Below are 26479 nucleotides of genomic sequence, written 5' to 3' on the forward strand. Positions count from 1 at the left end.
ATATTTTCCATTGTCTGTAGGCGCTCAGAAAGATTTGAATTGTATTTGTGAGAATTTTTTATTAGTGAAAAAGGGGGCAGAATCCTTGGCTTGTGAACAATGACAGTCCTTCAACAGGTCCCTTACTAATAGACTGCTGCTTCTTTCTTTCCTTTTATTTAATCTAATACATCACATTTTCTAGTTAGGGTTGATAATAATGCTGCATTTGGTTTGCTAAATTTTTGAGCATCATCTATTAACAGGATATGTAATGTGATTCAAGCTAGTATAATGAACCAGACAAGTAAAAGAAAAAATGTCCTTCATTCTCTGCTTGATTAATAAACATTTCTTTGCATTTTATGTTAAGATAGCTAGCAAAGGAAGTCAAAGATTTTTTGTTTCTTTAAGAGAAAAAAAAAATCAGTGAAGTAACACTGGATGTTGGGTTTAATCAGCTCCAGCTTGTACATTTGTACTGCTCAGATTTGGAATCATAAATAAGTAGAAAAATGAGAGCTGTGATGTTATGAGAGATACATGGTATATCCTTAACAGTTTCGGTGTCCTTTTTCTTATGAAATATTTTCCTACGCTGTGCCCAGTTCCCACATGTATGTCTAATGAGACAGTCTCTACTTCATACTTACCAATCATTACCCATCTTCTAGAACAATAATCCCTAACTGTGGACCCGATACCATCAACGTCAACCAGCTTATCCTGGAAAAATGTTACAAATGCAAATTTTCAGGCCCTACTTCGGATCTACTGACTTGGAAACCCTGGGGGTGGGACCCAGCACCTCTGTTTTAATAAGGCTACCAGTTGATTCTGATACAGGCTCAAGTTTGAGAACTGTTGTTCTAGAAAGAATGAAATATCATCATTATTTTGGTGGTTAGATTCAAGTGAGTGAGCAGAGATCCAAATTCCTTTACTTTTCCAAATAAACATTTCATTTCTTTCACATGTGATGAGTGTTTAGTTTAATTCAAGGATGAGTATAACTCATGAGTGACTCTGGAAAGGTGTTTTTAAGGTACAGAGAGGAAAGTCTACAGGAGGAACACATATTTTGCTTAAATTTTTTTTTTTAAGTGAATCATGTCATTGGCATGGACACATCATTCTTCAAACTGGCATTAATTCAGTTAATATTCCTTCTTAAATTGTCGCCATCTCTATCATGTTAGCCATGAAATTAAAAGACGCTTACTTCTTGGAAGGGAAGTTATGACCAACCTAGACAGCATATTGAAAAGCAGAGACATTACTTTGTCAACAAAGGTCCGTGTAGTCAAGGCTATGGTTTTTCCAGTAGTTATGTATGGATGTGAGAGTTGGACTATAAAGAAAGCTGAGCACCGAAGAACTAATGGTTTTGAACTGTGATGTTGGAGAAGACTCTTGAGAGTCCCTTGGACTGCAAGGAGATCCAACCAGTCCATCTGAAAGGAGATCAGTCCTGGGTGTTCATTGGAAGGACTGATGCTGAAGCTGAAACTCCAATACTTTGGCCCACCTGATAGGAAGAACTGACTCCTTGGAAAAGACCCTGATGCTGGGAAAGATTAAGAGCAAGAAGAGAAGGGGATGACAGAGGATGGGATGGTTGGATGGCATCACCGACTCAATGGACATGGGTTTGAGTGGACTCCGGGAGTTGGTGATGGACAGGGAGGCCTGGCGTGCTGCAGTTCATGGGGTTGCAAAGAGTTGGACAAAAGTGAGCGACTGAACTGAACTGGACTATCATGTTACAACCAACTCTCCTTTCAGATCAGAATTATCCTGGCCTCTTATTTTCTTTTACTTTGTAATTAAAAATCTTTTTTCCTATTATTTCATATTTAATTGCTATTAACACTTATCTCCAAAGATGAATGGTGCAGGGGAAGGAGTTGTCACCTTTAGACTGTATTTGAAAGGAATATTAAAAAGCAAAGACATTCAATCCAAACCGTTAATGCTTTATTCAGGTAAGGAAATGGTGCTCAAGAAAGTTAAGTGGCTTGCAAATTTAAGATGCTTGGTGGTTTAACAGAGAATGTTTACTGGTGTTTGTTGTTAGCAATTCTATATAGTTAGGAAAAAGATTTTAGAGTTATTGACTAAGAAATATGTATTTTTTGGCATGAAGTCATGACTGATTTTATCTTTGCCTTTTTCTTATTGTCTCCTTTGTTATTAATAGACATGAATAATTGAAAGTTTCCTATAGAATTTATAGAAGTAATTACTTGCTTATTACAACAAGTAATTGTTGCCAAGTAGAAGGGAGATTCATTCCAGGACTTTTTTTGTGAGTCAAAATGATTCTGGTTCTCGAAAATGAGAATGAACAATGGTCCATAGTACAATTCAAAGCATCAGTAGAGAGCTTAGTGCTTTTTTTCTTTGTTGTTAATCACTTAAAATGTGTAATTAACTCTCAAATTAATCCCTGGAAAATTAAAGGAGCATCTGGTGAAGTGCATTGTTTTGAATTTTTTTACTTTAAAGTGGTTACCAAGTGAATGCTTGTTGGGCTAGAAAAAATTGTAACCCCAGCCTCTTTTTCTTCTCCTTTTTAAAGTCAGCCAAATAATGCTCATTCTAAATAGAAGTAATGGCTCCATCTATAGAAAGCCTGATTGCTTAGTTGGTAAAGAATCCACCTGCAATGCAGGAGACCCCGGTTTGATTCCTGGATTGGGAAGATCCACTGGAGAAGGGTAGGGTACCCACTCCAATATTCTTGGGCTTCCCTGATGGCTCAGCTGATAAAGAATCCGCCTGCAATGTGGGAGACCTGGGTTTGATCCCTGGGTTTGGAAGATCCCCTGGAGAAGGGAAAGGCTACCCACTCCAGTATTCTGGCCTGGAGAATTCCATGGACTCCGTGGACTTTGTGTCCATGGGGTCGCAAAGAGTTGGACACAACTGAGAGACTTTCACTTTCACGCAGTAACACTGATGATTTGAAGACTGTGTTTACTGAGCAGTGATAGCAACTTTCTGAGTTATAGTCTTGTCCTAGATTCAGATAGATATATCAGTAGTTATATACATCAAAAGCTTGTGATTCTAAAATACCTAGAAGATATTCAGTTATGTCATCAATTTGATCTAAAAGTAATGGATGAAAAGCAGTTTTAATAATATATCTGATGAACTTTGGTTGATTACCTAAGAGTTATTCCCCTGACACACACCCAGTTTTATGTAGGCATTCATACTCACTCGTGCTTTAGAGCAATACAAAGCATGCTTACAAGGATCAGCATCACCTAGGAGCTTTTTGAAAATGCAGACTCATAAATCTGCATTTTAATAAGGTCTCCAGATAACTCCAGTGCATACTCAAGTTTGAGAACCACTGCTTTCTGGGTGGCTGATTTTGTGTATTCCATTCTCTTTGCCAGTGATGGGCTAATCAAGCACATGTAACCAAATTCTGGCTGATTTGACCTTAAGAGATCTCCTTTATAGGGCTGCTAGGAACATTTCTTTGCTATTTGAAGGAAGCACAAGTAAGTGCTAGGCCCATTTTGTTTGTATTTCAAACTGGAGTATGAAATGTGATGCCTGAAACTGTTGCAGCCACCCTATGATTATGAAGGTCACAAAGATGTAACCAGATCTCAAGCCACTCTATCTCAGGGCCTCTCATTTTGTGAGATCTTAGAACAGACAAAAATAATCTGTTATTTTACTGCTTAAAGAATTTTTGTTCAGTTTTGTGTGTGTGTGTGTGTGTGTGTGTGTGTGTGTGTTTTCCTGTTTGTTTCTGGTGGCCAATAGCCAAGTGCACTTGAACACACAAGTTATTTATGGCATTTTGCAAATAAATCTTATGGTTGATTTCAGTGTTGAGACTGAGGGTGAAAAACTCACTTCTTTTTTCGACTTCTATTTGGAAAGTTCTTTTTCAAAGTGTTCCGTTGCTCAGTCGTGTCCGACTCTGCGACCCCATGAATCGCAGCATGCCAGGCCTCCCTGTCCATCACCAACTCCCAGAGTTCACTCAAACTCATGTCCATCGAGTCGGTGATGCCATCCAGCCATCTCATCCTCTGTCGTCCCCTTCTCCTCCTGCCCCCAATCCCTCCCAGCATCAGAGTCTTTTCCAATGAGTCAACTCTTCGCATGAGGTGGCCAAAGTATTGGAGTTTCAGCTTTAGCATCAGTCCTCCAATAAACATCCAGGACTGATCTCCTTTAGGATGGACCGGTTGGATTTCCTTGCAGCCCAAGGGACTCTCAAGAGTCTTCTCCAACACCACAGTTCAAAAGCATCAATTCTTCAGCGCTCAGCTTTCTTCACAGTCCAACTCTCGCATCCATACATGACTACTGGAAAAACCATAGCCCTGACTAGACGGACCTTGTTGGCAAAGTAACATCTCTGCTTTTCAATATGCTATCTAGGTTGGTCATAACTTTCCTTCCAAGTGTCTTTTAATTTCATGGCTGTAATCACCATCTAAAAAAGTAAAGTCTGACACTGTTTCCACTGTTTCCCCATCTATTTCCCATGAAGTGATGGGACCAGATGCCATGATCTTCGTTTTCTGAATGTTGAGCTTTAAGCCAACTTTTTCACTCTCCTCTTTCACTTTCATCCAGAGGCTTTTTAGTTCCTCTTCACTTTCTGCCATAAGAGTGGTGTCATCTGCATATCTGAGGTTATTGATATTTCTCCCGGCAATCTTGATTCCAGCTTGTGTTTCTTCCAGCCTAGCGTTTCTCATGATGTACTCTGCATATAAGTTAAATAAGCAGGGTGACAATATACAGCCTTGACGTACTCCTTTTCCTATTTGAAACCAGTCTATTGTTCCATGTCCAGTTCTAACTGTTGCTTCCTGACCTGCATACAGGTTTCTCAAGAGGCAGGTCAAGTGGTCTGGTATTCCCATTGCTTTCAGAATTTTCCACAGTTTGTTGTGATCCACACATTCAAAGTATTAGAAAAGTATAATTTTGATAAAGTTATGTTTCCCCCGTCTCCATAGTGTTAATTGGCACATAAATAGAAGCTGTCCTTCTGTCACTATTTCTTAGTAGGAACATCAATACAATCATTTAGTTGTTCAAGCATTATTTAATTTGCCTTCTTTCTGAGCTTAAGAGAGCATATAGGATAGAGGATGAAAATGTGAGTGTATCCAAAACTGAAAAAATCTTAATAGAGTTCCCACCTCTTTTGTAAAGTTCCCTACCTACTTCTCTGATGAGCTGTTTTATTATTATTATTATTATTCTGTATATTCAAATAACATTTAAGTAGTCAGTTTTTGAGCAATTGCTTTGAGAAATAATTTTGAAATATTTTGTAGAGTTGTAGAATATTCATATATACTTACATAAATATATGTGTTTTATAATTTAAATTTTTTGATATAGTGAAGTCATTTCTGACCTTTTAGTTACATATCTCTCTATATTTCCATTTGAAGCTAAAGATTTGTTTATCCTTATATATTTATGAAACATGTTACATTTTTGCAGAGAAAAGTCTCTAAAACTATGTTTTTACATCTAGATGTATATACCTAGATGCATGTTAGTACCATAGTTGGCAGTCTACCTTGTTCAAGTATTTACTTCTATTTTAAATTTAATTGATAAAATAGTATGGAAATTCTTTTTAAATGGCTATTTCATCTTTAGTACTGTACCTAGTTTAATACTGTACCATAATGCACATGGGGCTTCCCAGTGGCATCAGTGGTAAGAACTCGCCTCCCAGTGCAAGAGACTTAAAAGTTGTGGATTTGATCCTTGAGTTGGGAAGTCCCATGGAGGAGGGCGTGGCAACCCACTCCAGTACTCTTGCCTGGAGAATCCCATGGACAAAGGAGCCTGGCAGGCTACAGTGCATAGGGTTCCAAAGAGTCAGACATGGCTGAATTGACTTAGCATGCATGTATAGTACACTTAGTAGGCACTCAGGAAGTATTTCTGGAGGGGAGGAAAGAAGGAAGAAAGGCAATAAAAAAGGAAGGAAGAAAGGGAAGTGATAGGAAAAAGAATGAAAAGAAAGGAGGGATGTGAACAATAAAATGGTAATATGTTCGATTTAATCATATGCTTAGAATTCTGCAAGGTTGGTTTCTGTAGTTAGACAATGCTGTCACCAAGAGAAAAAAAAAAATCGACTCAGGGTTGCTAAAAAAGAATGAGCAATTTGAAAAGAAGACATAATTATAGCCAACAGTTATGTGCTGTTTTTTTGTACCAGGCACTTTCCTAAGCTCTGTGGTAGGTGTATGGGGAGCTGGGGGTAGGAGGGTGTAAACTCATTTAATCCTCACAATAGCTCTGTGAGGTGGATACTATTATTTATCATTTCTATTTTTCAGATGCTGAGATTGAGGCGATAAAATGTTGACTAAGTTTCTCAAGATCAGAAGCTACAATAGCAGATCTGTGATTTTTATCCCAACAGTGTTGCTCTAGAGCCTAGTTTGAACCACATGCTGTGCATACTACCCCAATAAGTACAAATGGGAGAAACCTCAGATTTTAGCAATTTTGAGAGAAAGCACAAAATTTGAAAACTTTTTTCTTGGTGAGACAACATTGTCTCCTGGCCCTTGACTTGGGTTTTTAAAACTCCAGGTTCTAGCTGTTGTTCTGCCCTTTGCTGCCTGCAGGCCAGTTTTGGAGTCATTTAATCCACTTATGTCTCCTCTTCTCTCTCTCTGCACATTGAAAATAAGAGCATTTTTCCTTTGTTAGAGGGCAACTGTGAGATAATGTCTGAAGTTCATATTCCTAAGAGGAACTGAGATCTATGTAGTTAAGGGGAATTAATATATGCCTTTCCCTTTATAAATTAAATGGTGTGTGTGTGTAAAACTCTCTGTCAACCTAGGCTGTTTCCATGCCAGCTCACAGCGCAGAGAAGCCTCTATACTCAGAGAAATAAATATGTATGTATCTATTATATTCTAAACACCTACTGTGTGTCTAAATTAGTTTTGAAAAATAGGATGATTGCTTTATTCTTTTTGCAGCTGGCATGAGAACTTTTCTTAAATAGAGAGTTGACTTGGTTGAGAACGCATGCTTGGAATAGAAGCTGAAGGCTGAGTGTGGGGGAAGAAGCTGATGTTCAAGAGAGCCAAGGAGAAACCCATGACTTTTCTGCAGAAGAAAGGAAGGATGAAGTCAGTGTGTGTGTGTGTACGCACACACACATACAAACATGCATACATGCATCAGAAGTATTTGGATGAGGGAAAAGGAGGGACAGAGACCTACAGCAGCCTTCTCCATGTTATCTTCTCAAATACTGAGTGAATTCTAGAAAACCTTTAATTGATGTGAGTAGCATTCTTATGGAGAGCTATGTAATTGTTGATCTTGAGCTCACTATATGCAGACACAGAATGATGACCCTCTGTCTGTATAAATCTGAGCCAGGAAGAGATTAGCCGATATCCCAGAACAGCATAAAACTTCCTCATGTCATTCATTGGAAGGTCAAAGAAATTCTACATTAAACTCCAAGGACATAGCATTCCACCTGACATCTAGATTGTGGTTCATGAAGCAAAACGGCAAGACCATGCCTCAAATATTTAAGATCCCAAGAAACATTTTCCACATAATATGTTTGTTTTCGTTGTTGTGTTTAGTCACTCATGTCCAACTATTTGCGACCTCATGGACTGCAGCAATCCACGTTCCTCTGTCCTTGAATATCTCCTGGAGTTTGCTCGGATTCATGTCCTTTTAATCGGTGATGCTGTCCAACCATCTCACCCTCTGCTGCCCCCTTCTCCTTTTGCCTTCAATCTTTCCCAGCATCAGTGTCTTTTCCAATGAGTCAGCTCTTTGCATCAGGTGGCCAAAGTAATGGAATTTCAGTTTTAGCATCACTCCCTTCTAGTGAATATTCAGGGTTCATTTCCTTTTAAGTTGAATGGTTTGATCTCCTTGTAGTCCAGTGGACTCTCAAGAGTCTTCTCCAGCACCACAGTTCGAAGGCATCAATTCTTCCATGCTCAGCCTTCTTTCTGGTCCAACTCTAGCATCTGTACAGACCACTGGAAAAACCATAGCTTTGACTATACAGACCTTTGTTAGCAAAGTGATGTCCCTGTTTTTTAATACATTGTTTGTCATAGCTTTCCTTCCAAGGAGCAAGCATCTTTTAATTTCACGGCTGCAGTCACCATCTGCAGTGATTTTGGAGCTTAAATTAAAAAAAGAAATTGTCTTGGGGAAAGACAAATCCTTTATTCTCTTTCTGAGTGTGGGGAACTCTCCTCCCCTTCAGCTCTCCTCACCTTTAGCTTCCACTATGATTTCTGGTTCCTTTTTTGATTCCTCTTTTCCTTTTTTCCCCTTCTTTTGTCCTACCCAGTTGCAAGGAGATTTTTCTCATCCTTTTAGGTATTTGATGTCTTCCTTCCAAAGTTCATCAAGTGTCATCTTTCCTACTAAAGTTCAATAGGAGCTCTGAGAGAATTGTTCCATTTGTGATATATTGTTGATGTACTTGTGAGAAGCAACAAATTCCACATCCTCTTCTGCCGCCTCCTTGACTCCTCCTACAGTTGTGTTTTGGATGTCTTTTGGGGGATAGGTGATCTCAATATTTTCTCTTAGTCTGCCACCTTGGTTGATGTCCTACAGCCTGATTTTTAACATATATACGTACATCATGAAATGATTAACACAATCAATTTAGTAAGCATCTATCTCATAGGCACAAAATGAAAGACAAAGCAGCAACTTTTCCTTTTGATGAGAGCTCTTAGGATATAAAATTACCCTGGAATACTGTTAATTCATGCTATACAACATAATGATTTGATATTGCTTTGTATTTCAAAATAATCACAATGATAAGTCTAGTTACATGTCACTGTGCAAAAATATTATATAGTTATTGACTGTGTGTCCCACACTGTACATTTCATACTCCTGACTCATTTATTTTGCAACTAGCTGTTTATACCTCTTAATTTCCTCACCTACTTCTTTTTTCCCCTCTACTCCCCTCCACCTGTATGTTCTCTATCTATAATTCTGCTTCTGATTTGTTATGTTTGTTTATTTGCTTTGTTATAAAAATGCCACATATACATGAAGTTATACCTGACATCTATGCTTTAACTATAAAATAATAGACACAGATGTTCTAGGAGGAAGTAAGGCAAACTATTTTTTTAATCATGAAATTGTTGAGTATTGTCAGGAAGAAGGCAGCTAGGAGTTCTGAATTCCTTGGCATGAGAATTTTGCTTTCAAGAGGAAAAAAATCAAAGTATGGGTGATATAAAAGAAATGTTAATTCAATGAGAAGTGATATATTTTGTGTCTAGTTTTGGACCTAATTTGTATAGGAATTTTGTATTAGCTTGATTATTATGTATCCTAGTTTCTCTTTTAAGAGTAGAGTTGAGTGAGTGAAGAGCTGCACTAAACTCAGTGTAGAGAGCTTTTTTCGGTAGACATATCAGTTATTAAGAGGTGATTTTTGCCAAATCCCCATCTCCAACCTTCTACATGTGAAGGGTGAATCAGAAAAGTCACATGGAATTTTCCCTTATTTATAGCTAACTGTTCAGTAGGTTGGAAACATTAATATTTCTGTTCAAATGCTTTTGAAAAAATAAAACCCATTTTTGCCTGGTAATGCCTGAATTGGTAGCTTTATGACAGATAAAAGAGGAATTTTTCCCCTTTTGATTTCTACAATTTACTTATTGACTTCAAAAGAATTCTAAGAAACTGAACTTTAAAAATCATTTTATGAAATAAGTAAACCAAGGAATTCATGTAGAGAAGATCAGTGAAAACCAATTTAAAACTTTGACAAACATGAAATATAAGGCAGATAGCCAAATCATCGTATTTTTATTTTTAGAGTGTGCCTCTGAAGTAGGTAAACCTTCATCATTAGCATGAGTATGCTTTTGTCCATTTAAAGTGCTTTTGATTTACCTTCAGGTTATAATCCTTAATTTTTTTTCAAAATGGGAGCCACAGACAGAGTATTAATTCTTACGCTAAGCAGGCTGGATTAACCTGGGCTAAACAGTAATCACATATCTGGTGGTGGTGATCATAAAACATTGTTTTGGTCATTCTTGTTACAACGATAGTGAAATCATTCCCGTAGCCCTTCTACCCAGACTTAATCTAAAGCCCTCATTTTTTCTCAGCGGAAACAGAACATAGCTAGTGCTAGTGACTCCAAAAATAACACTCCATGCACTGACAGGTCTCGTCTGGAACAGAACGCTCTACCAGGATTTTTTGAGAATATTAAACCCTAATTGCCTGAGGGTTCCATTTTATGTAAAAAGTTAACTGCTATACTATCAGAATGCCACTACCCCACTACCAACTTTGAGAGAATTCAGAAAATAATCACAAATATCATATTTTGAAGGGCTTAATTCTCTTTTGGAATCCCTGATGGGAAAGGAGCCTGGGCAGAATAGTACTTCCTCTGTCATTGTCTTTTGTAGTTTTGTGAAGGAACGAATAGTCCAATCTAGGAGAACCTATGTATCAATGAAACCACTGGATAAATTTTTTTTAATAGTCCTTGAAAAGGATCTCACATTTCTGACTCCTGAGCCCTGACAAGAATGTTCAGATTCTAGGTCTTCAGGCATATAGATGGGCAAAGAACTGCCTGGTGCTTCCAGGCTGGGAAAAAACACAACACATAGTGAATACAGATCTTGTCTACCTAACTCAGAAAGTTTGCCATATTTTCCTACTTGATCAATGCTGCAAGTACACTTGTCTCTTAAGTTTCTTTCTCAGTGCACCTTCCTTTCTGGTCTTAAAAATCTCTTGACAGTTTTCTATATCTGAAGTTTTCCTGGGGTAGTGATGAGACTTAGGGAACTTAACCTTATATTTACAGCTCTAGCTGGACTGCTGGTTTTTCGAATAGTCATGTATGGATGGGAGAGTTGAGGATAAAGAAAGCTGATCACTGAACAATTGATGCTTTTGAATTGTGGTGGAGAGGACTCTTGAGAGTCCCTTGGACTGCAAGGAGATCCAACCAGTCAATGCTAAAGGAAATCAATGCTGAATATTCATTGGAAGAACTGATGCTGAAGCTGAAGCTCTATTTCAGTACTTTGGCCCCCTGATACGAAGAACCAACTCATTAGAAAAGACCCTGATGTTGGGAAAGATTGAAAGCAGGAAGAGAAGGGAATAACAGAGGACAAGATGGTTGGATGGCATCACTGACTCAAAGATACTACTGGAAGTATTATGGTCTAAGGTCTTTCATTTAAATCTTTAATTCATTTTGAGTTTATTTCGGTGCTTGGTGTGAGAGAGTAGTTCAGTTTGACTCTTTTGCATGTAACTGTCTAGTTTTCCCAACAGTGGCCTTGTTGAAGGTTATCTTTTCCTCACTCTATATCCTTGCATCCTTTCCCATAGATTAATTCCCCTATAATTGTGGTATAGTTTCTGTGGTCTCCCTTTTGTTCCAGTGATTTATGTGGCTTGTTTTGTCCCAGCGTCATACTGTTTTGACGCCTGTAGTTATGTGGTACAGTTTGAAATTAGGAAATGTGATACCTTCAGCTTTGTTCTTTCTGCAGCTGATTTTGGCTTTTGTGGGTCTTCTGTATTTCCATACAAATGTTAGAATTATTTGTTCTAGTTCTGTGAAAAATACAGTGTGTATTTTGATAGACCTTGGATTGAAGCTGTAGATTAATTGGGGTAGTATGGTATTTTAGCAGTATTAGTTCTTCCAATCCAACACCATGGTATATCTTTCCATCTGTTTATGTTTTCATTTCCTTCATCAGCATCTTACAATTTTCCATGTTCAGGTCTTTTACCTCCTTACATTTATCCCTATATATTTTATATTTTGCTGCAATTGTAAATGGGATAGTTTTCTTAATTTCTTTCTCTGATAGTTTGTTGTAAATTGGTAGAAATCCAATAGACTTCTATATATTAATTTTAAATCTTGCATCTTTGCCCAGTTCACTGATGAGTTCTAATTTTTTTTTTTCGGTGACTTCTTTAGGATTTTCTGGGTAATATGTCACTTGAAAATAACTGTTTTACTTCTTTTCCAGTTGGAATTCCTCTTTTTTCTTGATTGCTGTGTCTAGGACTTCTAATACTATGGTGAATAAAAGTAGTGAGAGTTGGCATCCTTTTCCTGTTTGTGATCTTACAGGAAAGAAGTTCTTTTCATCCTTGAGTATGATGTTGGCTGTGGGTTTGTCATTGTTGTTGTCCAGTCACCCAGTCGTGTCTGACTCTTTCTGACCCCATGCAGCACACCAGGCCTCTCTGTCCCTCACCATCTCCTGAAGTTTGCCCAAGTTCATGTCCATCACATCGGTGATGCCATCCAGCCATCTCATCCTCTGATGCACTCTTCTCCTTCTGCCCTCAATCTTTCTCAGCATCAGGAACATTCCAATGAGTCAGCTCTTTGCATCAGATGACCAAAATACTGGAGCTTCAACTTCAGCATCAGTCCTTCCAACGAGTATTCAGGGTTGATTTCCCTTAAGATTGATGTGTTTTGACTTCCTTGCTGTCCAAGGGACTATCAGGAGTCTTCTATACCACCATAGTTTGAAGCTATCAATTCTTCAACCCTCTGCTTTCTTTAGTGTCCAGCTCTCACAACTGCATGTGACCGCTTATGTGGGTTTATCATATATGGTCTTTTTACATGAGGTTTGTTTCTGTTATACTCACTTTGTTGAGTGTTGTTTTAAATCATATATAGATATTGAATTTTGTCAAATGCTTCTTTCTGTATCTGTTGAGATGTTCATATAATTTTTATTCTTTAATTTGTTAATGTACTGTATCACATTAATTTACAGATATTCCACTGTTGTTGATTCAGTTCAGTTCAGTGCAGTTGCTCAGTCATGTCCAACTCTTTGTGACCCTATGGACAACAGTACATCAGGCTTCCCTGTCCATCACCAACTCCAGGCGCTTGCTCAAACTCATGTCCATTGAGTCGGTGATGCCATCCAACTATCTCATCCTCTGTCATCCCCTTCTCCTCCTGCCTTCAATCTTTCCCAGCATCAGGGTCTTTGCAATAAATCATTTCTTTGCATCAGGTGGCCAGAATATTGGAGCTTCAGCTTCAGCATCAGTCCTCTCAATGAATATTCAGGACTGATTTCCCATAGGATTGACTGGTTCAATCTCCTTTCAGTCCAAGGGACTCTCAAAAGTCTTCTCCAACACCACAGTTCAAAAGTATCAATTCTTGGGCACTCAGCTTTCTTTATGACCCAACCATCATATCCATACATGACTACTGGAAAAACCATAGCTTTGACGATATGGAACTTTGTTGGTTAAATAATGTCTCTGCTTTTTTAATATGCTGTCTAGTTTGTCATACCTTTTCTTTCAAGGAGCAAGCATCTTTTAATTTTGTGGCTGCAGTCATCATCTGCAGTGATTTTGGAGTCCTTGAATATAAAGTCTGTTACTGTTTCCATCGTTTCCCCATCTGTTTGCCAGGAAGTGATGATCTTCCTGGGATGCTATGATCTTTGTTTTTTGAATGTTGAGTTTTAAGCCAGCTTTTTCACTCTGCTCTTTCACTTTCATCAAGAGACTCTAGTTCTTTGCTTTCTGCCATAAGGCTGGTGTCATCTGCATATCTGATGTTATTGATATTTCTCCCAGCAATATTGATTCCAGCTTGTCTTTCATCTAGCCTGGTATTTCATATGATGTACTCTGCATATAAGTTAAACAGGGTGACAATATACAGCCTTGATGTACTCCTTTCCCAACTTGGAACCAGTCCGTTGTTCCATGTCCGGTTCTAACTGTTGCTTCTTGACCTGTGTACGGATTTCTCAGGAGGCAGATAAGGTGGACTGGTATTTCCATCTCTTGAAGTTTTCACACTTTGTTGTGATCCACACAGTCAAAGTCTTTGGCATAGTCAATACAGCAGAAGTAGATGTTTTTCTGAAATTCTCTTGTTTTTTATATAATGCAACAGATGTTTGAAATTTGATCTCTGGTTCCTCTGCCTTTTCTAAATTCAGCTTGAGCATCTGTAAGTTCTCGGTTTGCATACTGTTGAAGCCTGGCTTGGGGAATTTAGAGCATTACTTTGCTAGAGCATGAGATGAGTGCAATTGCTTGGTAGTTGGAACATTCTTTGGCATTGCCTTTTTTTTTTGAGAAATACAGATAGATAGGTAGATAGATAGATGTATATATACAAGTCTTATTTGAAAGGTAGGACATCTGAGTCTTTAAATTAAAGGTATTAAATTAAATTAAAGCTATGACATCTGAAGCCTTAAATCATCTCAAAGGGTTTTATCATTTATTAGAGTTACTTTTTTAGTCTCTTCCTATCGAGCTTGCTATTTAGTTTGTCTGCTCTTATTTTCTAATCTTATAATGAGAATGCTGGTAATCAAGCATGTTAAAACCTGCTTATTTTAAAAATAGACTCTGAGTGAAAGCTTAAATGAGTTTAGAATGATTTTTTTATTATATGTGGCCTTTGTGACTGATCTTAGCTTTTAAAAACTAGATTGAATTTATCTTTGTTTTCTCATTTTGTTTACTCTTTCTATTTCATGATAAAGTTCATGCATAGATCATATCTGAATTAAGAAAAAAAACAGATGAATTCATTTTGATCATCACATTTTCAATCTGGAATACAAATCCTGTTTTTACATGAATTTTTAAACTTTTTTCCTCCTGTGGAAATTATGGCTCAAGAAAATGGAAGATTTTAAAATACAACCACATAGTTCAGTTCAGTTCATTCAGTTGCTCAGTCGTGTCCAACTCTTTGCGACCCCATGAATCATAGCACGCCAGGCCTCCCTGTTCATCACCATCTCCCGGAGTTCACTCAGACTCACGTCCATTGAGTCAGTGATGTCATCCAGCCATCTCATCCTCGGTTGTCCCCTTCTCCTCCTGCCCTCAATCCCTCCCAGCATCAGAGTCTTTTCCAATGAGTCAGCTCTTCGCATGAGGTGGCCAAAGTACTGGAGCTTCAGCTTTAGCATCATTCCTTCCAAAGAAATCCCAGGGCTGATCTCCTTCAGAATGGACTGGTTGGATCTCTTTGCAGTCCAAGGGACTCTCAAGAGCCTTCTCCAACATCACAGTTCAAAAGCATCTTCGGCACTCAGCCTTCTTCACAGTCCAACTCTCACATCCATACATGACTACTGGAAAAACCACAGCCTTGACTACACGGACCTTAGTCGGCAAAGTAATGTCTCTGCTTTTGAATATGCTATCTAGGTTGGTCATAACTTTTCTTCCAAGGAGTAAGTGTCTTTTAATTTCATGGCTGCAGTCACCATCTGCAGTGATTTTGGACCCCCCCAAAATAAAGTCTGCCACTGTTTCCACAGTTTCCCCATCTATTTCCCATGAAGTGATGGGACCAGATGCCATGATCTTCGTTTTCTGAATGTTGAGCTTTAGGCCAACTTTTTTGCTCTCCTCTTTCACTTTCATCAAGAGGCTTTTTATTTCCTCTTCACTTTCTGCCATAAGGGTGGTATCATCTGCGTATCTGAGCTTATTGATATTTCTCCCGGAAATCTTGATTCCAGCTTGTGTTTCTTCCAGTCCAGCGTTTCTCATGATGTACTCTGCATAGAAGTTAAATAAGCAGGGTGACAATATACAGCCTTGACGTACTCCTTTTCCTATTTGGAACCAGTCTGTTGTTCCATGTCAAGTTCTAACTGTTGCTTCCTGACCTGCATATAGGTTTCTCAAGAGGCAGATCAGGTGGTCTAGTATTCCCATCTCGTTCGGAATTTTCCACAGTTTATTGTGATCCATACAGTCAAAGGCTTTGGCATAGTCAAGAAAGCAGAAATAGATGTTTTCTGGAACTCTCTTGCTTTTTCCATGATCCAGCAGATGTTGGCAATTTGATCTCTGGTTCCTCTGCCTTTTCTAAAACCAACTTGAATATCAGGGAGTTCACGGTTCACATATTGCTGAAGCCTGGCTTGGAGAATTTTGAGCATTACTTTACTAGCATGTGAGATGAATGCAATTGTGCAGTAGTTTGAGCATTCTTTGCCATTGCCTTTCTTTGAAATTGGGATGAAAACTGACCTTTTGCAGTCCTGTGGCCACTGCTGAGTTTTCCAAATTTGCTGGCATATTGAGTGCAGCACTTTCACAGCATCCTCTTTCAGGATTTGAAACAGCTCAACAGGAATTCCATCACTTCCACTAGCTTTGTTCATAGTGATGCTTCTGTTAGGTCCATACCATTTCTGTCCTTTATCGAGCCCATCCTTGCATGAAATGTTCCCTTGGTATCTCTAATTTTCCTGAAGAGATCTCTAGTCTTTCCCATTCTGTTGTTTTCCTCTATTTCTTTCCATTGATCGCTGAAGAAGGCTTTCTTATCTCTTCTTGTTGTTCTTTGGAACTCTGCATTCAGATGCTTATATCCTTCCTTTTCTCCTTTGCTTTTCACCTCTCTTCTCTTCACAGCTTTTTGTAAGGCCTCCCCAGGCAGCCATTTTGCTTTTTTGCATTTCTTTTCCTTGGGGATGGTCTTGATCCCTGTCTCCTGTACAGTGTCAGGAACCTCATTCCATAGTTCATCAGGCACTCTATCTTTCGGATCTAGGCCCTTAAATCTATTTCTCACTTCCACTGTATAATCATAAGGGATTTGAATTAGTTCATACCTGAATGGTCTAGCAGTTTTCCCTACTTTCTTCAATTTGAGTCTGAATTTGGTAATGAGGAGTTCATGATGTGAGCCACAGTCAGCTCCTGGTCTTGTTTTTGTTGACTGTATAGAGCTTCTCCATCTTTGGCTGCAAAGAATATAATCATTCTGATTTTGGTGTTGACCGTCTGGTGATGTCCATGTGTAGAGTCTTCTCTTGCGTTGTTGGAAGAGGGTGTTTGCTATGACCAGTGCTTTTTCTTGGCAAAACTCTATTAGTCTTTGCCCTGCTTCATTCCGCATTCCAAGGCCAAATTTGCCTGTTACTCCAGGTGTTTCTTGACTTTTTACTTTTGCATTCCAGTCCCCTATAATGAAAAGACCATCTTTTTTGGGTGTTAGTTCTACAAGGTCTTGTAGGTCTTCATAAAACCGTTCAACTTCAGTTTCTTCAGCGTTACTGGTTAGGGCATAGACTTGGATAACTGTGACATTGAATGGTTTGCCTTGGAGACGAACAGAGATCATTCTGTTGTTGCTTCTCCTGAGGTGGCTTCTCCCGGCCGCCCCGACCTCGGACGCAGGGTAGCTCCTCCTGGCCGCCACTGACCTTGGACGCAGGGTAGCTCCTCTCGGCCGTTCCTGTGCCATTGCAGCCTGGCACTCTAGGCCGCTGCCCCTGACCTCGGACGTGGGGTAGCTCTAGGTTACTCTTAATTCCCACGCTCATAACATTGGTCCTTTGAAATTCAGCAGACTGAGAGGCAGACCTTAATTCCACACCCAAAACCAGAGGTGATGATTGTTACATGCTGGGGAGCTGAACTGATTAAAGTGAGAGTCAGAGAGGTTTCCATGTCCAAGCTGATCATACAAAGGTTTACAGGCTGATATTAGGTAAAGCAAAGCAGCTTATTCGTCGTTTCTGAATGTTGTGTCAGATGAATGAAGGACAAACAACAACAAAATAAACGTCATAAAAGTGGATCTTTTTTCATGATTCTGTAATTGGATGAAATATATTTACTACATGTGAGGAATTGAATATGTTGGGGTGTTTTGGGGTCTGATCTTAGAAAAAAGACTTCCTTTCCTATCTGAATTCAGAACCCACTGAAACTCACAACCAGAAGTTAAAGCAGTTAGAGATCACAGTAGCACCTTGATTGCTGACACAGCTGTTATACTGAAGAGTATTTGTGAACACGGGAGACTTAATCCTAAAACCTAGTACCTAACTGACTACTCACCCACTGGGGTGGGCCTCTCTAAATCAGCAGATTTGGGTAGGGGCTTCCCCACAGGAAAGTGATGGGCCCAATAGGCCAATTTCTCTTTCCCAATCCTTCTACTTAAGTCAGCCCAGTTCCCCAGAGTGGAATGGATTAGCGAACAGAGAGAGGCAGGAGAATTCAGCTGATGGTGCTGCTTTCAGGTGGAAAAGGGACATAAGGAGTGGAAAATGCACGTCTCCAAGTATCAGGGGTGTTTATAGACATCGGAAGCCCAGTATGTGCTGTCTGCCCATGTATGGTGCTTTATATATGCTAGCTGGTTTAGTAAATTACCCCTTTTGCCCCAACCCAATCCTACAAATATTGTGAAAGAGTAATTATAAATATTATAATATGCATTTTATACATGAGAAAATGAAGCCTTAGCAAACTTACGTAGCTTGTTCAGAGAGTCATAAATGATAATAAGAGCTTATATCCATTCTTCCCACATCTCAGTTTCTCATGTTAATAAACCTGAAAATACTTACCCAGGCAAGTAAGATTTCTTCACTGAATATTGTTCTGAAGTTGTATTGGTTGATAATTGATTGATAAAACAATTAGACATTGAGGGGAAGAATGGGGGGAAGGGATATTTAGGGAGTTTGGATGGACATATATATACATCTATATTTTAAATGGATAACTAAGAAGGACCTACTGTATAGCACATGGAACTCTTCTCAATGTTATGTGGTGGCCTGGATGGGAGGGGAGTTTGGGGGAGAATGGATACATGAATATGTATGGCTGAGTCCCTTTGCCACTCACCCTAAACTATCACAACATTGTTAATCGACTACACTCCAATACAAAATAAAACTTTTTTAATGTTTTATTTTGAATAATTTTAGATTCACAGAAAAAGATGCAAAAATAATACATAAAGTTCTCTATATGTCCTTGACTCAGTTTCCTCTAATTCCAGCATATTATATAATTATAGCATAATTTTCAAAAATGGGAAATTTCTATCGGTACTACACTATTTAATGAAACCTTACTCAAATTTTACCATTGTTTTCAATATTGCCTGAATTTTTTTTGAAGGCAGCAAGTGTATTATATTCATTTTCACATCCATAGTGCCTTCCGTAAGTCTGGTCTAGAATCCAGCATCAGTAATTTTGTTGTTTTTTAGTCGCTAAGTCGTCTGTAGATGGACTTCCTAGGCAAGAATACTGGAGTGGGTTGCCATTTCCTTCTTCAGGGGATCTTCCTGACCCAGAGATCGAACCCGCATTTCCTGTGTCTCCTGCATTGGCAGATGGGTTCTTTACCACTAAGCCATTTATAGGATCATAAATGAATAGGTTTTGAGATTAATACTGTTCATACAACATATGTATGTTTGTGTGTAAATATATGCCATAGGTTTAGAAGCACATACAAAAGTCTGAAGCTGTGACTTGGTAAAGCAAAGGCCTTTAAAACTGAAAAATTTATAGAAACAGAAGAGAATGTACTAATCAAATTGAAAGAAAAATACATATCTTGGAAGGTAGTAAATAGGCAAAAGGCTATCATGTGACATTTATTTTATTAATTGTGTACATGTGTGTTCATGCATGTACATTTCATATCTCACTTTAGTAAATGCCTGAACAAGAGAAGCAACAGTCCTGTATTTCTAGGCAGATCACAGGTTGTAGAAGTTAATGTTAATTTAAATCATAGAAACTCTCTTGTTTGAAGAGGAAATCCCAACTGATGCTTTTAAGTCTTCTATTTTCTTTTGCACTGAGTTCAAGAGATAGCACTAATGAAATGTGGATCTTATTATCACAATATTTTCTATCATTTATAACCAAAGAATATGAAAACAGGAGAGAGGCAATATTCTAAGCACAAAATTATTCTTAAGCTTAGTGGACTCAAAAATAACCATCTTTCTGTTTTCTCAATCATCTTTTAACCAAACTGAAAATATTTATATGATAAAGTGTAGAAAGACAAAAATATGGCATTATTCTTAGCTAAGTAAAACAGATATTCAAAATTCTTATGAGAACTTTTTTCAAAAGGTTCAACTTTTAAAATGCTTTAATCATTTTATTATTGTTATTTAGATGGAAGACGTCATAGCACGCATGCAAGATGAAAAAAATGGAATTCCTATTCGTACTGTCAAAAGTTTCCTCTCCAAGATACCTAGTGTCTTCTCTGGTAAGTCTGCATTCAGTGTAACAGTATTTCCTCCTGCACTTTTCACAAAACTATTTAAAATCTGTTCTAGCCATTTACTTATTGAAGCTCTTTCTAACTCATTAGGTCAACATTATGTTGGATACTTGACAGTAAAACAAGTCAAAACTGCAAAAAAAAAAATCATAATCTTACCAAATTTAATTGCAAAAATGTAATAAATAAATGTGAAATAATAGAAAATAATATTAAAATAAAGATGTATGAACCAGTATGATGTAGATTATATACAGAAGTCGGAGGGTGACTGAAATCAATGGGGAGTCAAGAAAGGGTTCCTGAGGAGTAGTGATAAGCTGAGTTTGAAGAATGAAGAATTTTATCAGGCTTAAGACTACTACTGCAACCAACTCTGCATGTAGAGCTTGGAGGGACCAAACTGCTGAGAACTGGGTGGATAGATGGAAACATCTAGAGTTGGGTCAAATAATGAGGGTCTTTGAAAGCCAACCAAAGAGTTTAATTCTGATACAGTGGGAAATATGGAGACATGTACCATGTTTGCCACGAATGTTATGATGAAAGTGCTTAGAAATACGTGTTCTGGCTCCAGGAGACAATGAACGGCCAAGCTCAGTGTACTCGGGTGTGCTCTGGCCTTGGCTTGCACAGCTTAGAGAAGAGAACAAAATCAGAAAGACCAAAGCCTTAGCAGTGATTAAGCATAATAAGGAGGCTAGTGCTGACCATGTGGAGGGGGCAGTGCTTGATAAGAGTCATCAGCAAGAGTTGTACAATGCTTCCTTGTGAACAAGGATCAAAAGAAGACCAGTGATCGAGAAGAATTCAGCCCTGGGACTGTGCTAATAATTAGGACCAGAACACAAGAAGGCAGGCCCAGATGTTGGTGTTTAATAACTGCATTGCTCTCAGATGAAAGAGAGAGAGCAATGGAGCAGATGAAGGCTGAAATAGAATGATATTTTGCTCTAATGAGATGTATTCTCTTTTTTCCTGTTACTGTCTTTTAAGCCCACTTTGTTCTAGTTTCTTGTTCTTCCTTGGTGACACCTTATATTTTCCCACATCTGGGACTTCCTTCATCACTTCTCCACTTCCAGACTTCCAGGTCATTCTGACCATTAAATACTGTCCATTCTTCAATGGTTATCTCAGAAAGCTCTTTGGAGAAAACTATTCTGAACCTTTTCCTCTGTTCTCTCAAAACATTTGTGGTTATTGTTTTGCCTCTATTATTATACCTCACCTTGGCTTATAGTTATTTTCTGTATGTCCTATGCTTGCGTGCATGCTAAGTCACTTCAGTCGTGTCCAACTCTTTGTGACCCTGTGGACTGTCAAGCTCCTTGGTCCATGGGATTCGCCAGACAAGAATACTGGAGTGAGTTGCCATGCCCTCCTTTAATATGTCCTATGTCCTCAAGTAAATATTAAACTCCTTGCCATCAGTAACTCAAGAGAGTTAGCTTTACGTTTAAACACAAAATGTGAAAACTACTTCTTTTGTCAACCATTGAAAAAGAGACCGTATCTCCTTAAACTACTTCAATACAAGGGCTGTAAACTGAAATGCATTCAGAATCCAGGCACATAAGTTCACCGAGTTTTCCATCTGAACTGGGATTATGGTAGATTCAGTAGTGCGTAGCCAGCTTCCCTGGTGGCTCAGTGGTAAAGAATTCACCTGCCAATGCAGAAAACATGGGCTGAATAGTATTCTATTAGCCTCAAGTTTTAGGCTCAAAAAAGCACCCTTAATTCTCTAGAATCCATTCACTCCATTTTTTCCCCTCTCTGTTCTATTCTTATTCTCAGCAAGTTTAATAACAAAGGAAGCCCTTACCAGTAATATGTTGAGCTGCTCCAATTACATAGAAAGAGGAACTATTGTATTTCATATTACTGGATAAGGAATCATTATTCATATTTCATTATTATTTTGGCCCTCTAATAAATTATACAGTTCTCTGTGATCTGTTGTTTTCAGGCATATATAAAAAACTGAGTAGTATGTATGAGCTTAAAAATTAAGTTGCTTTTAAATGAAATAATTTGAATATGTCCTGCCTCTTATATTTTCTTCTTCCAAGGCTTGTATGAATATTTGTTAGTTATCATGGAGAAATGATCTGTGTAGCCTTAAAGTTATCTTGTGGGTAGCTGCATGGGTAAGAAGAAAAAGGAGAAAGCTTGATGATATGAACTGGCTGAATGCAAGTTTAGTTAGTGTATATTTTATACCTAAAAGTTTTTGAGAAAGCTTTTAAGATGCCTTATCGCTTAAACTTGACTACATCTGGAGTCAACTTAAAGACAATAAAAATAAATAATGTGGAATATTTTTCATAGAGACTGTCTAGGTAATTCTAAGATACTTCTAAGAGTCTAAGATACTCTTTTCTGAAACTGACATCTTACTGTGAAATATTTTTCATCTGTCATTGGAATGGCTAGCATGGGTTCTGCAGAAACTCAGAGAGAAATAGATTGCTTTTCAAAACAGTTATAAAATATTTTGGCATGAATCGTGCTTATAATATTTTGCTCTTATAAATAAGCTAAATATGAACCAGAAAAAAATGGCATACTTGGGTTTTATCCTTATTTTTTTATGTTGATTGTTACTGGGAATTTCAATATTTCTGTGTGTAGTACACAGGAAATGAGCACTAAGTGGAAAATTAGTGTAGTTAATACCAATAATATTATTACTTTTATTACCACTTTCAGAAGCCTGAATTAGGCCCAGATTAGACATTCTCTGTCCTCCTAGATAGTTCATGTGTTGCAAGATCATGAGTAACTACCTGTGTTGGAGACTCTGTAGCATGTAGCATAAGGTTTTTTTAGTACATCCTTAAAAGGTATTTTTTGAATGCCTTCATTAATTGGTGACGATTCCCCACATTCTCAAGGTGTAGCTTATAGATTTTAACACTATTTAATGTCTCCTATCTTTTATTTCTCACGAGTAACTAAGCATACGAAATTGAAATCTCCTAGGGAGATGAATGCATGTTGATGGCTCTTTCATATAGTTATCATTGGAACTTAAGATCATTACATATGGATATTGATTTTTCCTTAAATAAATCACATTTTGGCTTTCTTAGCTAATTTTTTTTTTCATTATCATCATGTCAATACCCAGCTAATTATGCCATCTGTGCTTTAGTGAAACAATAGTGTAGTGAAAGTCAGAGGCAACCTTCCAAATTTGTTTAGGGAGATTTAACTGATGGGGGTATGTTAAATTTTCATTTTGTATTTACCTACTCTGTGAAAATTTTCACAAATGTTGACCATTCTTTAAAGCAACAGACCTGAAAACCTTAATTTTGTTCATTGGTGAGTTATTTTCTAAAATCCTAGAAATGATAGGATTGCTAAAGAAAAGCCTGTCAATGTGGAGCTTTTCTTCTTTTAATTAATGCATTAGCATTGCTTTCTTTGGGGAGGAGATCAAAATTGACTGTAGAGACAGACACTTAGTTGGGATGACACTAAAGCCTTAATTATCTCCAAGAATGAACAAATCTTGATGACTGAATTGCTGGTCTGGATATGTTTTTGAAATGATGAATCAGTGCACGATGATTGAGGTACACCATTTTGCTCTGCCTTCTTATCCTGATGCCACCTAGGTTTCTCTTCATTTCTGTTTCTCTCTCTCAACATACTGTGAAAAGTTTCCATTTTTGACATCCTAGAAATTCTAGGGTAGAGAATTATCCTGTCTTTATCCCCGTCCTGCCCTATCTGCATCCCCAAGCCAGCCTGTATTAATCATTCCTTTCTTTGGGTCTTTCTAGCACTGTGTCCTTTTTTAAAAATGTACTGATTTTTTAATTGAGTGATAATTGCTTTACAGAATTGTGTTGTTTTCTTTCCAACTTCAACATGAGTCAGCCATAGGTATACATATGTCGCCTCCCTCTTGAAACTCCCTCCTATCTCCCACCCCATCCCACTCCTCTAGGTTGAAACAGAGCCCCTGTTTGAGTTCCCTGCAACATACAGCAAATTCCCATTGGCTATCTAATTTACATATGGTAATATAAGTTTCCATGTTTCTGTCCCCATACATCTCACCCTCTCCTCCTCTCTACCTGTGTCCATAAGTCTATTCTCTGTGTCTGCTTCTCTATTGCTGCCCTGCAAATAAATTCTTTGGTACAATCTTTCTAGATTCCATATGTATGCACTAGGATACAGTATTTATCTTTCTCTTTCTGACTTACTTCACTCTGTATAATAGGCTCTAGGTTCATCCACCTCATTAGAACTGACTGACTCAGATACTTTCCTTTCTATGGCTGAGTAATATTCCTTTGTATATATGTACCACAACTTCTTTATCCATTCATCTGTCAATGGACATCTAGGTTGCTTCCATGTTCTAGCTATTGTAAACAGTGAACACTGGGGTATATGTGTCTTTTTTCAATTTTGGTTTTCTCAGGGTATATGCCTAGGAGTGGGATTGCCGGGTCATATGGTGGTTTTATTCTTAGTTTTTTAAGGAGTCTCCATACCATATTCCATAGTGGCACTATTGATTTACATTCCCACCAACAGTGCAAGAGGGTTTCCTTTTCTCCACCACCCTCTCCAGCATTTATTGTTTGTAGACTTTTTGATGATGGCCATTCTGACCATTGTAGCACTGTGTTCTGCTTCATGGAATTTGTTTTATCTCACATTTTGTCCTCAGTGAGCATGTGTTGTGATTCTTACTCATGGCTGTAAGCACCTGGAGAACAAGAATAACTTCTCATTTCAATTTGTATCTTCTGTACATCCAGTGTCTGGCACATGGTAGATACTCAGCAAGTGTAATGACTTCTCACAGGACAGCTGATATCCCAGGCATTTGGGTACATCCACAATGAATTTCACTTTTTGATTCAGTAGCGGTGGAAAGAGCACTCAGGATAATTATTTGCTATGTTGGCATCCAGCGCTGTGTGATCCTTTTATTTTAGTAGAGAACACTAGAAAGCTGACAACTCTGCATTGCTGTCATCTACTAACTTAGAAGGGTTTCAGGATGGAGACTCAGGATAGATTCCAGAGCCCAAAGCACCCTCGATTTAAATTTTATTATTTGGTTTAAAGTGAATGTTTAGAATGTCAGACATTTCCATATTTAAATGTATTCTTCAACATCTGCCTAGAATAGTGGAAAGAGTATATATGTTTTGGTATATATTCTCTTGTGTATATACTTTTTTACATATATTCTGGAGACCTAGATTTCCATCCTATTTTTCATGTTGTAAAGGAGAACATTATGTGTTAAGTGATAGCTCTAGCTCCAGTGCATTTACGAATATGAATGTTTTGGTCATAACTGCTATATAGGAACTACTGGCACTCACAATATGCTTGATATTCAGTAAATATTTACTTCCTAGATGTATTCATTTATGTATCATTGTCCTTACAAAAATAAGTAAAAGAAACTTCAGAGAAACTAAATAACTTGTCCAAGGTAATGCTGTTAATAAGGTCCTAGGTATTTTCATCATCAACACCTTTGCTGCAAATAGTTTCATAGCAAGCTAACTGGCTATAAAGGCATTTTGCTATTAAAAAAAAAAAGATTCACAGTTTTTTTGGATTGCAGTAGAAAATGATAAACCATCAGTTTTGCAAATCCTTTGGTGATCCCTCCCATATGTCAGAATCGGAAGTCCTCCATGGTAAGCAAATTTTGTAAGAGATGGCTAGAGATTCCCAACAGTTTTTGAGAGCACTAATGATCGATCCTTTACCTAATTTAGTTACCATGACTTGTTCTCTCTTGCTGTCTTTCCCAAAGTTATGACATAATATTAGAAATTGTAAGCAAAAGAAGAATAAAATCAAGCTCCTTCTATCCTCCTGCCACCCCTCTACCTCCCAGAATTGGTTACATGATTCCTGACGCATCTAAGTTTCTTGAAAACATTGAAAACTTTAATAGAATATGGCTAAATTAGATCACCAAAGGATTTGCAAGAACTGCTATGTTACTATTTTCCAGTGTGATGAAATGGTCAGTCATCTTATCTTCTACAGCAAAATGGCCTCACAGCCAGTTAGGTGTATGAGAAACTGCTTGCCTGGAAGTTATTCATAGGAAAATAGTGGACATGTATTAGGTAAACTGTAGAGCTGATGTTAATCTAGTGTGTGTGTGTGTGTGTGTGTGTACAAATGTATACAAATTATGATAATACATATCATTATATAGATAGTACATATCATTGTATATGATATACATAATATGTATATCATTATATATATAAAACATTTATATATATGTAAGACATTTATGTTGGAAGAGGGTGTTTGCTATGACCAGTGCATTCTCTTGGCAAAACTCTAT

The 26479-nt window shown here is 37.9% G+C and overlaps 1 protein-coding gene across 1 annotated transcript in view; it reads left to right on the forward strand.

Annotated features, from left to right (window-relative positions):
- RGS7 (regulator of G protein signaling 7) overlaps positions 1 to 26479 on the forward strand; it is a 467306-nt gene that overhangs the window by 251495 nt on the left and 189332 nt on the right. Inside the window, exon 3 of the mRNA XM_068986068.1 lies at positions 20010 to 20106. Within this exon, the coding sequence (XP_068842169.1) occupies positions 20010 to 20106 (97 nt within the window). The remainder of the gene's footprint in view (positions 1 to 20009; positions 20107 to 26479) is intronic.

Source organism: Capricornis sumatraensis, chromosome 14 (genome assembly GCF_032405125.1).
Source record: "Capricornis sumatraensis isolate serow.1 chromosome 14, serow.2, whole genome shotgun sequence".
Classification (NCBI taxonomy): domain Eukaryota; kingdom Metazoa; phylum Chordata; class Mammalia; order Artiodactyla; family Bovidae; genus Capricornis; species Capricornis sumatraensis.